At 45.4% G+C, this 12,799-nt stretch overlaps 1 protein-coding gene across 9 annotated transcripts in view; it reads right to left on the bottom strand.

Moving 5' to 3' along the window:
• Positions 1–515: 515 nt before the first annotated feature.
• The window catches only part of NEO1 (neogenin 1), a 265,178-nt gene continuing 252,894 nt past the window's right edge, over positions 516–12,799 (bottom strand). For 3 of the 9 annotated variants that reach the window (XM_012507524.2, XM_030814719.1, XM_030814720.1), the window contains 4 exons: positions 12,248–12,406; positions 7,126–7,389; positions 4,266–4,402; positions 516–3,111 (listed from right to left, as the gene is read on the bottom strand). In XM_012507524.2, the coding sequence (XP_012362978.2) occupies positions 3,028–3,111; positions 4,266–4,402; positions 7,126–7,389; positions 12,248–12,406 (644 nt within the window). In that variant the 3' untranslated portion in view covers positions 516–3,027. The remainder of the gene's footprint in view (positions 3,112–4,265; positions 4,403–7,125; positions 7,390–12,247; positions 12,407–12,799) is intronic. The other 6 variants (XM_030814721.1, XM_030814722.1, XM_003267184.3 and 3 more) reach the window with 5 other exon arrangements.

The raw sequence follows: 12,799 nt of genomic DNA, 5'->3' as shown, positions 1-12,799 counted from the left end.
CTGGCCCAGACTCTGGGACACCACAAGGAATCTTATATAGTGAACACAGTAAGGTGAGGCAGCCTGGGGCAAGCAGGCATCCCAGGAGACATGTGCTCCGGCTTCAGGTCCCTGTGAGTGGTGGGGCTGGGAGTGGGGAGGCCAGGCCCCACGTGGGCACTCAGTCTGCCCTAACAGAATGTGCTGCCGCAGCAGGGACATGGCCTGCACTCCATTCAGGGACGGCTGCCAGGGGCCCCCTCTGATTCCTCAGGCTGCTCAGTCCCTGCAGGGCAGCAACAGGGGGATGGGAACAGGGACAAGACTCATTTTTGGTACTGGTGGACAGTCCAAACACCTCCTGTAGCCTCCTGGCTCACCTGCCACCCTTCCCTGAGTCTCCTCGTAGACTACTGGCTTTACAGTTGTGAAGGCAACAGTGAAGTCAATTAGAGGCTGGGAAGCAGGGGGCCCCAAAGTTTTTTTTTTTTTTTTTTTTAAGGACAAAGGAAAATAACTCTTTGACCAGACCAGAGTTTGATTGGATTAAAAAAGTGTATTGGATTTCCAATACCAAATAAAAACATGAAATCATTTTTAAAAAGCCATAGAGTTTACAGCATCAACTACAGAAAAGGCCAAACAAGTGTGTACAGATGCCAGTCCCAGCAGCCCTCTGGGCCCCTCCCGCAGGCAGTGCGGCAACAGACACAGGTGTTCCAGATCCCCCCGAGGAAGCTACTGAGCGGCAGCTCAACTAGGACACTACAGGACACACAATGGTTTAGTTTCAAAAATCACAGGAAAATGTAAGAAAATGTATTAAATTGTGAAAAGGTGCAATACAGAATAGCTTTCCTTTTTCTTAATTTTTAAAAAAACCCCCAACTTTGAACAGTTATTTTATTTAAAAATATGCCCCTCCCCCACCCGCCCCAATTCTGTGGCAGTATCCAGGTACCAAGGCCCTGAGGTAACAGAAGCAGTCAGGGTTCGTGGGAGGAAATGCCCCAAATACTGAGCATGTTCTTTGGGCAAAAGGTAATTTCTGGGGAATCTGGCCCTCCTGGTGGCCAGAGTGCTTGGACAGCTCTCTTCAGGATCGGTTTAAGTGCACTGGTTTTCCAGAATCCCGCCTGGCACCCCATGTGACCAGCTAGCTTGGCAGCAGCAGTTCCCGCATTGCACCTTTCATTGCCCCCCCAAATCATAAATACAAAGAGTTCATCTTGTAAAAAAGCAAGTATGTGATAAGATCTAAAAATGGCAAATCCCCAAGTTCAAAGGCAGGTGGCCTGGGGTACCCACTGGTGGTTTCAGCAGCTGATCTCTTCTTGGCTATAGAACTGAAGCCCGATTTACTGTCTACACTGCCTTCCACGCTGTCTTCTGGGGATCTGTTGGGGAGTAGGGGAAGATGCCTGAGCGTCAGTCGTGTGTTTTCCATTATATATTCTTAATATTAAAAAACCACACACCTCAGCTCCTTACCTTTTTAGGAAAAAGAACCCAAGAACTATGTGCAAAGGCAATGGCTTCCATGTGTGGCTGAGCCGCTGGGTTCACCTCAGACAACTCCTGTGGCTTCCTTCTCATCAGGGCTTAGCTGAGCTGCTGGCATAGGGGAGGGGGCAGCTGCTTCCGCTGTCCCTGTCCCTTGTTACTTGAAAAATAATATTCAGGAAGATGTGTGGAAGCCTCAGGGGGCACTGCAGCTCTGCCTTGTCTCATTCCTGCTAATGCTTTCTCTGAAGGGGCTCTGAAGTGTGGAAGAGAGTGCTGGACTGGCTGAAGGCTGGAACTAGAGAGAAGAAGGAGTCGTATGTGGAAACAAACAAGTTCCTTCCTTAACCTCCAACTTCCTCAAAGAGAGCCAATAATAGCAGCAGGAAAGGGTCTCCATCCTTGCTTTCTGATTTACAGAATGGGGTCAGGCTCTTACCCTATTCTGTGTGAGTCAGGCAATTAGAAATACAACACCTGGCTCCTCAGCATGGACATTCTTACCAGGCTATGACCAAGAAATCAGGGCTGCTAAATCCTCAAACCCACCTATTGCACAGAAGAATTTTAAAACCAGGTCCAAATCAAACTCCAGTTGCAACGTAGTGACAATAAGGATGGACATGCCAGGAAAGGACAATAAAGAAGATGCTTCCATTCTCTGCAGGCTTCTGGAAGAAAGTACAATGACAGAAACATTCACAGGACCTCAGCAGCCCCTCCATTTCCTATTACCAACCCCCAGCCCCCCACCCCGTCCCAATACTGAAACTGCACAGAAAGCAACAAACAAGTCTTTTCAATGTTACATTTCATTCAATTCAAATAGATCTGTAATCTCACAGTGATGAGAGGAAAGAGTCAGGCCTTTAATAATTATAATAAAAAAATAATAAAAAAAGCTTACAAACAGCAATGCAACATTTCCTCCCCCTCAGAGTGATGGATTAACAGCTGGTAGAGGATGCAATGACTCAGAATTAAAAAATAAAAACAAAACCAAAAAACAGGCCAACCCCAGGAACAACCCACACTGTCAATGACTTTCCATACGTAATTGGAACAAGCAGTCAATTATCAACCACTTGTGGAGAACACCGCGGACTTCCTTGGTTTTGGATGGCGTTTTTGTTTTTGAAGGTAAAATAAAATAAGACACAAATAAAATTGTACATAAATGCCAATGTCTACACTCCATAAAGGTGATGCAGTCGCAGCAGGAAGACACAGCCTGACCACAAAGTGAAATGCAGGTTGCACTTCTCGCCTCTTCCCTGGACACAAAATTTTGGCCCATGGTGCCCAGTCCTGCAGAGTATCAGCAGGCAAAGGGAAGCTGCCTCGACACAGGCATCTTCCAGGCTGACCAGGGGAAGGCAGGTGGCCATGCCTGGAGCCAGCCCTACACAGAGGCGCTGGCCAGTCTGCTGGCTCATTCTGTGTTCTCAAGTGCTGTCCCCTCGTACTCTGTACAATTCCTTGTTTTCAAGGGTAAGTTCCAAGACTTCCAGACTCAGGTTTGAAGTCATGTCCTGGTGAAGGTCGTCATGCTGTTGTGATAGCGTTTAGGTCCTTCATTAGTCCTTCCAGGTGGGCCATCTCTTTGGTCAGCTCATCTGGTTCATAGCTCTATGGAAAAGAAAACACTTGTTACTGGGCCGGATCTAGGGAGCAGAGCCCAGAGAGAGGCCAAAGCATCATGTGGTCAGTAGTCAAATGGCCCCAGAAAACTGGCTACTAACACGCAGGGTGGCTCAGAAGAGTGGAAAGTAGCAGGATAGACCCAAGGTCACTAGGATCCCATTTCCTGATAATGCACAATGCCTTTCTCCCAACACACACTCCCCAGGGTCACAATGATTTCACAAGCCAGAAGGCCCGCTGCTTGCCCCTTCTAGGTCTGCCCCAGTCAGCACAGTTGGTATGTCCCCGGATCTCTGGGCCCCAAGTTTTCCGGTTAGAGAATCCTGTACCTGGAAATTCAGAGGCAAAATATTTTTACTGGAGTTTGAGAGTGAAAGATCAAAGAAAGACCCTGGTGATTTTTGTTTTGAGAGCAACCACTCCAGCACTTTCTCCTCCAGCATCTTGCTCAGGAAAGGTCACAGAGTAGAACTGAGGGAACGTATGGATGGTTCAAACCAAGAAAAGAACAATGACAGAAGGGACAGAACTAAAAGGCAGGCAGGAAATGGGGGGAGGGGTCATTAGCTGGGCTAGTATGAAAAGCTAATTTAAGATGTTCAAGAGTGGATATGGGGGCCGGGCGCGGTGGCTCATGCCTGTAATCCCAGCACTTTGGGAGGCCGAGGCAGGTGGATCGCCTGAGGTCGGGAGTTCAAGACCAGTCTGGCCAACATAGTGAAACCCCGTCTCTATTAAAAATACAAAAAAATAGCCAGGCATGGTGACAGGTGCCTGTAGTTCCAGCTACTCAGGAAGCTGAGGCAGGAGAATCCCTTGAACTCGGAAGGCAGAGGTTGTAGTGAGCTGAGATTGTGTCACTGTATTCCAGCCTGGGAGACAGAGCAAGACTCTGTCTCGAAAAAAAAAAAAAAAAAAAAAAGAATGGATATGGGAAAGAAAAGCAGACCAAATCCTCAGCACAGTTCCCGGCTCAGAAAAGATGCTCAACACTGTATCTACTGAATGAACGAGCGTATCTGCTTCATAGTTCTGGGTGGCGAGCCTGGTATGCACAGAATATCAGCTTGACCAGGAGTCTCAGGCCCTGAGGCACGTTCCCAGGCAACCTGGCTGGACTGATGGCCCCACGAACTTACACTCTCGGAGTCTTCCAACATCCTTGTGGTCTCCTGCACTTCAGGGGCACTGGGAACAACCACTGGCATAGGAGGCCGGCTCCTTCCTAGAGTCCCAATGGAGGCTGTCTTCACTGAGTGAATGTGATGGTTCAGAGCTGAGGGGAAAGGGCATCGTCAGATATGTGGCCAAGCCTGCCTCCCCTAGACCTCATGAAGACCCTAAGGTCCAAGTGCTGCTTCAGGGTGAGGAGACACACAGACCCAGTGCAGGGATACTGCTCTGAAAAGTTACTGGAATAAGACGGAAGGAGGGAGACAGCAGGGCATTCATGAGGCCAGAGAAAATATTCCACTGGCTCTAGAAAACCAATATCCTAGTCCAGTGGTTCTCAAAGTGTGGTAGTCCACGAACCCTTGTACGATATCTGGGAGGCCAAAGCTCTCTTCATAGTAAGACATTATTTGCCTTTCCACTGTGTTTGCCTTTGCACTGGATACAAAGGCAATAGTGGGTGAGCTGCTGGAGCCTTAGCACAAATTAAGGCAGTGGTGCCAAACTGTAAAGCCATTCACTGACACGCACATGCAATTTAAAAAAGCCAGTTTCACTAAGAACTATCCTCATTAAGGAGTACATATTTTTTATTTTACTAAATCTTGACCTTACTGTATGTGACAAAATGGAAAGTATGCATAAAGTACTTCAGCTGTGTACAAAGTATGACAGCTGTCTTTTTTTTTTTTTTTTTTTGAGACGGAGTCTCTCCTTGTTGCCCAGGCTGGAGTGCAGTGGAGCAACCTCAGCTCACTGCAACCTCCACCTCCCAGGTTCAAGTGATTCTCCTGCCTCAGCCTCCCAAGTAGCTGGGATTACAGGCGTCTGCTATCACACCCGGCTAACTTTTTGTATTTTTAGTAGAGGCGGAGTTTCACCATGGTGGCCAGGCTGGTCTTGAACTCCTGACCTCAGTGATCCACCTGCCTCGGCCTCCCGAAGTGCTGGGATTACAAGCGTGAGCCACCGCGCCCGGCCAACAGCTGTCTTAAATAAAGGTACCTGTGATAGTTTTGAGTTTTGAGTTGAATGTTTTTATCATGGAATATCACTGTTAGTTCAAAGACAGACAAACTGGTTCTTGAGACATCTTTTAGAAAATGAACAAAGTGAGCCTGTCAATTCAAGGAACACAATGGATAGTGTTTCTTGCCAATGATAAAATTTAAGTTTTAAGTAAAAATTAGGATTTTGGAAAACTTGCATCTGCCACCATGGTCTTGAGAACTTAATACTTACACATTTTGATGATATTAATGAATATGTTTTTAGATACTGAATAATAAAATGTATCACTATTTGCAGAATTTGCATAATGTAGTGGACCAATATTTTCTAAATGACCGACGTGTGATGTTTTAGTATCATGCATTAAATGTAAGACAGATGAATGAATTTTAATGGAATGAAGTATGAATATTTCATAGATAAGGTTTCAGATTTCACTTTACAAACAAACCTTTAAAAAACTACAACTTGCTGAGTTTTGCTGTAGTATCAAAAAAGAATATCCACAATTATCTGAAAAGGTTATAAAAATACTCTTCCCTTTTCCAATTACATATCTGTTAGGCCAGATTTTCTTCTTATATTTCAACCAAAACACCATATTGCAACAGATTGAATGCAGAAGCAGATAGGAAAATCCAGCTGTCTTCTATTAAGCCAGACATTAAAGAGATCTGCAAAAAATAAAATGACTCTTCTCACTATATTTTTGTTTTGAAAATAGTTGCTTTTCGGCTGGGCGCAGTGGCTCACGCCTATATTCCCAGCACTTTGGGAGGCCGAGGCGGGCGGATCACGAGGTCAGGAGATCGAGACCATCCTGGCTAATGTGGTGAAACCCCGTCTCTACTAAATACACAAAAAATTAGCAGGGCATGGTGGTGGGCACCTGTAGTCCCAGCTGGTTGGGAGGCTAAGGCAGGAGAATGGCGTGAACTGGGAGTCGGAGCTTGTAGTGAGCCGAGATCGCACAACTGTACTCCACCCTGGGTGACAGAGCGAGACTCTGTCCCAAATAAAAAAAAAAAAAAAAAGGAAAATAGTTGTTTTTCATAAAAATATGCTAGTTATCTTAACATGACAGATAATTGCTTTTTTAAATGAATAAAATACTTTAAAAATTTCTTAGTTTTAATTTTAATATGGTAAATATGGTAAATATTGATAGATAAAACCTATATGAAGAAAAGCTCTTTTAGGTGCTCAATAGCTTTTAAGCTATAAAGGAGTACTGAGACCAGAAATTTTGAAAACCACTGACTTTTCCTAAAACAAATGAATAGGTAACAATTTGGAAGAGCAGAAAGCAAGCATGCCTTTGAGGTCAGGGGACTGTTACTGAGCTGTGTGGATTTGGGTAAACGACTTTCCCTTCACAGGATTCCTTTCCCTATCCTGAAGTTCCTTCTGCTTTCACCACCCTATGAGTCCAAGCCTTGGCCTCCCTGATCCCTTCTCTAGTTTGCAGGGACCTTATGAAGTGAGGTGATTCCAGGGGTCTGGGCGGACTAGATCTGCTATCCATTCCCATGCCATTGGACTTACCACCAAAGGTGCTGCACATAAAACACAATTCAAAAGGTCAGCCCTTGGTTCCCAGCAAATTAATTCTCCGGTTTGTGTTTCCAAAAAAGGAGAGCCCATAAATTCCCTAGGCGGGGCAATGGCACACTGCTACTCTAACTGAATTGCTAAGATAGGCTTGGAGGATATTTGCTTTGCTATACTTCAAAGAAGGGGTGGCTTTGTCCCAAGCTTGAGCCAAAGGGTTCCTCCAGGTGTGCTCCCTCCAGGTGTGCTGCCATCCTCACTCACCTTGCTGGGATAGTAATGGTGTGCTTGGCAATGCAGGATCATAGGTGGGAGGTCCTGGAGGCGGGATTGCCGGCACGGCGAAGCTCTTCAATGGGTGGGAAGGGCGAACATGGGCAGTGGGAAGACTCTGGCCCGAATCTTCCTCTTGGGAGCTGGCCAAGTAAGAGGAGCTGGTAGCACCTTCAGGGTCCTGGTGATCAGTGCAGCATGTTTGAGATGAAGAGGCTGGCATGGTGTCAGTGCTGGGGGTATTTCGAACGGATTCTACAGCAGGAAAGTCTAAATGTTAGCATTTCTTTTGCCATTAAATATGTGAAAGTCCCAGAGTTTGGCTACTTCTAGGGGTTCCCTAAACCAGCTCAATAGCACTTGTGATCAGTGCTAGTCCAAGAGAACATGGATTAGCACCACTGCCAGGGATAAGAATGGAGTCTCAAACAATTTTGTACTCAACCAGCTATTCCAGTTTTTCACCTTACAGCTAAGTGGTCACGATTTTATAGATTTAAAGTTCTCCTAATTATTTATTATGAAGCACTTGTAAAGGTTCCTGAGATGACTAAGATATTAAGATATAAATAGGCATAAAAGAAAGTTAAAAACTTCACTCACTGGATTCTTAGAGAGTGGCCTTTCATAGACAACCATGGCTAACCACCAAGACTGGCTGGGTACCTGACAGTAGCCAGCTCTCCTGGTGGTCACTGCAGGAGAGGCCAATGCCACAGGCCCTCATGCCTCCAGGGACTGTGCATGGCCTCAACACAGCAAAAAAACCCATAGCTCAAGTGAGAATTGGACAACAAACAGAGCAGCCCAGAGGTCTGCACACAGCTTTCAGATCATGCCAAATGAAGGGCATTTTTGATTCAGAGAAAGAAATGGGGGTAGATTAGCCTGGAGAAAGGAAGGCTCAGGAAGAACATGATAACAATCTGAAACTATAAGAAGGGGCAGAGTTGTTCTGGAAGGCAGCACAGCAGGGTAGAAAAGCACGGACTCTGGAGTCAGACAGACCTGGACTCTAATCTTTGTGTAACTAGCTGGGTGAATTTGACAAAGTCACTGAATATCTCTGAGTCTCAGTTTCTTCATCTACAAAAGAGGGAGAATAACACATAATTCTTTGGGGATTAAATGAGATGTATGAAAAGTGCTGAACACGGTGCTTGAATATCTATTAAGATTCTTTTCTTTGTAAATTACTGGGTGCTTACTTTAAGCCAGCACTATGCTAGCTGCTTTACATTCATTAGCTCACTCAATCCTCAAAGTAACTCAGAAGGCACTGGGAGGTTAAGCAAATTGCCCATTTGCACAGTTAAGAACTAAGAGGGTGGAATCTGAATCCCTGTCTTCCGACTTCCACACACATGCTCTGGACCACCACACACCTTTCCACACCCAGACTACCACTTGCCCCCACCCTGTGGGGCAGAAGCAGCACCAAGGCCCGGGGAGACCACATGAGGAAGATCCTTCCAACAGCATGAGCTGGTGACCACCTTCCCCACCTGTGAGGAGAGGGATGAGGACACAGCTCAGGGCAATGGACTGTACCAGATGGCCTGAAGGCCTCTTCTGACTTCTGGGGTCCTCAACCTTAACAAGTACAGTAGTCCCCCTTATCCATGCTTTTGCTTTCAATGGTTTCAATTATTTGTGGCCAACTGCTGTCCAAAAATTTAAATGAAAAATTCCAGAAATAAATTAATTCATAAGCTTTACATTGTGCACCGTTCTGAGTAGTATGATGAAATCTCGCGCCATTCCACTGGGGATGTGCCTTATCCCTTAGTCCAGCTTATCCAGACTGCGTACAGTGCCCTTGAGTCACTTAGTAGCTGTCTTGGTTATCAGATGGAGAAAACAGATATAAAGGGTTCAGTACTACATGCGATTTCAATGTATCCCCGCAGATGGGGATACTGTAAAGCATGAGCAATCTGCAGAAATCCAACACATTTCCCTGCCTTTGTTGCTGAGGTAGCAGTGAATCTGTGCCCTTGGGCTCTGAGAAGTCAGGCCACACCAGTCACGAGTGGCACCTCTGATCTTGGGTCCATGGATGAGGGACTCATACACCCTCCCAAGTGTGCCTGTGTTGGCTCTACCAGGCTTAGGTCACTCCTCACCCCTTAAAGGGGTGTGCTGAGGATCTTCTTAGGCTTGCTCAAGCTAGCCATCCCCACGGCGGGGGAGCTGGTGGTCCCCCTCTGTGATCCTGGGCCAGGTAGAAGCTGGGCGGGGTAGGAGCTGGCTAGGAAGGGTAGCAGGGAGGAGGAGAGAGAACAGTAGACTCATGTCCAGACCATGTCAGCCTGTATTGGCAGATATGTTAGGTCAGCTCTGGGCAAACAGGCCTCTCCTGACTTCCTCAATGGTCTGTAACTGGAAATATAAGCTTCTGAGGGCCAAAGAGATGATGCAAAAGGTGACAAAGGAAAATGGGGTTGCCTATACGAGTCAGTACCCTGGCCTGCTACCACAGACCAGGGCTGCCTTGTACAACTCCGGGGGCCCCAGGCATGTTGCTTTTTCCACGAAGGGTGCTCCCTGACACTGCAAAATCACTGGCCTGCTTAGAATCCATGCTGTAAGTAAATTCCTGCTTTGGCAAGGGGGCTACTTCCTGACCGACTTGCCTCTTAAAGAGTTGTTTAAGACACACAGAGTTCACACTGGCCAAGTGATTGGACAAGAGGAAAGTGCTTTTCCAATGTCAAGTGGTGGTGACATAGTGAATGTTCCTTAGAGCAGAGACTGGCCCTGCTTAGCCCATATATACCAAGCTGTGGCAACACTCTGAGCTCCAGAGACACAAGAGCTTAGCAAAGTACAATCGTGAAAAAGAACTTTGATCATTTCTGGATACTTGCTCTACATTTCACATCAGTCTTCAGTGAGTCTATCACTTTAGTTTTACCTTCTTTTATCCAACTGGTCATCAAAGCATGGCCTCTCTTACTAATGCAAATTATTCTTTCCCCCTCTCTTCACTTTCTGCCTAGGTCCACAGAGAAGGGAATGCTTACCAACACTAGATCACAAGGGAGAGGGCTGGGTAGGAGCTGCCATGCTTCTCTCCAATCCCCAAACCCAGGAAGGAGGTAGGGGCTGATTTGATTGGAAGGTGCCTGCCATCCACTCAGGCAGGACAGCATCCTAGCATGTGAGATTCCTTGGCCTTAAAAATGGAGAAACAGGGTTGGGCACAAAACCTTCTTTCTAAGAGCAGGTGTGGAGGTGCTTTCTGGTCCTCTGTTCTATTTGAGACTATGTCTGTAAGGCAGACTTTGGCTCTCCATGCAGCTGGCTGGAGTAACTGTCTATCTTGTAAACCATCTTTCCTAAATGCAGGACTCCAAATTGGGATTTGGAGGGAGACAGTAGAAAGGCCAAATTTATATATACATATATTTAATATTTAGTAGAGACGGGGTCTCGCCTTGTTGCCCAGGCTGGTCACGAACTCATGGGCTCAAGCGATCCTCCTGCCTCGGCCGCCCAAAGTGCTAGAATTACAGGCATGAGCCACACTGCTCAGCCTGGAAGGCCAAATTTAGATGTGAGTTCAAGCAGCATTCTCCAAATCAGGTAACAGCTTTGGGAGTAGACAATGTTGGGAATTATTAGGCACCCCTTAATAAAGCTTCATTTGATGTTTTGGGTATGTTTATGATTGATGAAAACTTGAAAGAATGGGGACTGGGCGCGGTAGCTCACGCCTGTAATTTCAGCACTTTGGGAGGCCGAGGCAGGCGGATCACTTGAGGTCAGGAGTTTGAGACCAGCCTGGCCAACATGGGGAAACCCCATCTCTACTAAGAATACAAAAATCAGCTGGGCGTGGTGGTGTGTGCCTGTAATCCCAGCTACTTGGGAGGCTGAGGCAGGAGAATCGCTTGAACCCAGGAGGTGGAGGTTTCAGTGAGCCGAGATCGCGCCACTGCACTCCAGCCTGGGTGACAGACTGAGACTCTGTTTCAAAAACAAACAAACAAAGAAACCAAAGAAAAACAAAAAACTTAAAAGAATGGGGATATTACTGGGAACCCAAACTTCTAGCATAAAATTTTGAGGTTCTTTTAAAATGGAACTCACTTGAAATTCCCTTATTCCCCAGACCAGCAAAACTCAGTTCTATCACTAACATAATAACTATTAATAGGCAAGTTTCAAATGGTAGAAAAATAATATGTTGAATATATGGGAAGTTACTAGGCTTGCCGTTTAAAACTGAGGATGAAAATTAATTTTCAATTAATGAAGAATATTTATGCCACTTGCTGTCCCCACACCTTCACTAATACTTTCCTCCTTAAAACTGTTTGATAATGCGGTTTCCTAAGATTTCCAAACTGGGACATGTTTGTCTAGCAACATACTTCTTTAAATACACTGCAGATTGTTACACTAATTTCCTGTTTCTTCAGAGAGGATCTATTCCTGTGCATCGCTTCCTAATTTTAATAATCCTGAGGTTTACATCAGGCACCCTGTGGTTTACAACACACACAACTCCACGTGGCTGGTGGCCCCACTGCTCGTTGGATGTTGTTTGCACTTTGGTCTATGGTGGAAGTAACCTGTATGTAACAGTTAACCTTTGGACCTACCCAACGTTAGGGTGACTGCCAGGCAAAGGCAACCACTAGTGTCTGAAATCACCCAGGATGAGTTTTCCTTTCAAACTAGAGGATTAAAAGAAATAAAGAAATTGGAAAAAAGACTGAGTTAAAGCGCAAGTTTAACTTGGACTTTAGTGAGTCTATCACTTTAGTTTTACCTTCTTTTATCCAACTGGTCATCAAAGCATGGCCTCTCTTAGTAATGCAAAGTAAAGCATCCCTTTGCTTAGTGATTAGAGATACTGCTTGCTTTGTGATTAGAGATACTGTTTTTACTAAAAGGAAACCTTGCAATGAATGTTTAAAACTTAAGTAGAAATATGGGGTGAATTTTACAGAAACAAATTTGAGTCAGTCACAGAAATGTTATGCTAAGTAAATAAAAGAGAAAAATTCCAAATCCCTCTTCTAAGTAGGGCAAGTCCTTCCCCATTTCCGCTTGCCAACTCTTTTGGAATGGTTTCCATCTGGGCTTGATCCTCATCTCTCACCTGTGGAATTGGCCCTGTCTGAAAGGGACATGGATGTGCCAATGGGCCATGGGCTGCCCGGGTGGTAGAGATGACTGCGAGCTGGAGAAGCGAGGCTGCTGGAGTGGAAATGATGGTGAGGGTTATCGAGGGAATGGATGGGATGGGCACTAACCACAGCTGTGAATGAACACAAGACAGAGAAATGCTTAACATGCTTGCACAAACACACACAAATCACAGTTTCAGAGCAAAGTCGCCCCCTTCCCACCTCCCATACAATCCAACCACTCCCTTGGTTTTTTGGTGGCAGCTGGTTAGATCTGATCAATTAGCCATTGATTTTTACATTTGTTTTTTAAAAATGAAAAACTCTTTTGCATATGTCTACATATGTATAGAAAAAAGGTCTGAGTAATATATACTAAAATGTTAACAGTGATTATCTTGCAGGGAAGAGTGGTCAGGATTAAAATAATATTTTTCTTTGGGCTTATCTGTATTTTCCAATTCTACTATAACAAACATGGATTACATGAGTTATTACAAATATCTATTTGCATATGTCACAAA

Source organism: Nomascus leucogenys, chromosome 6 (genome assembly GCF_006542625.1).
Source record: "Nomascus leucogenys isolate Asia chromosome 6, Asia_NLE_v1, whole genome shotgun sequence".
NCBI classification, from domain to species: domain Eukaryota; kingdom Metazoa; phylum Chordata; class Mammalia; order Primates; family Hylobatidae; genus Nomascus; species Nomascus leucogenys.
This window is presented reverse-complemented; position numbering and strand designations above follow the sequence as displayed.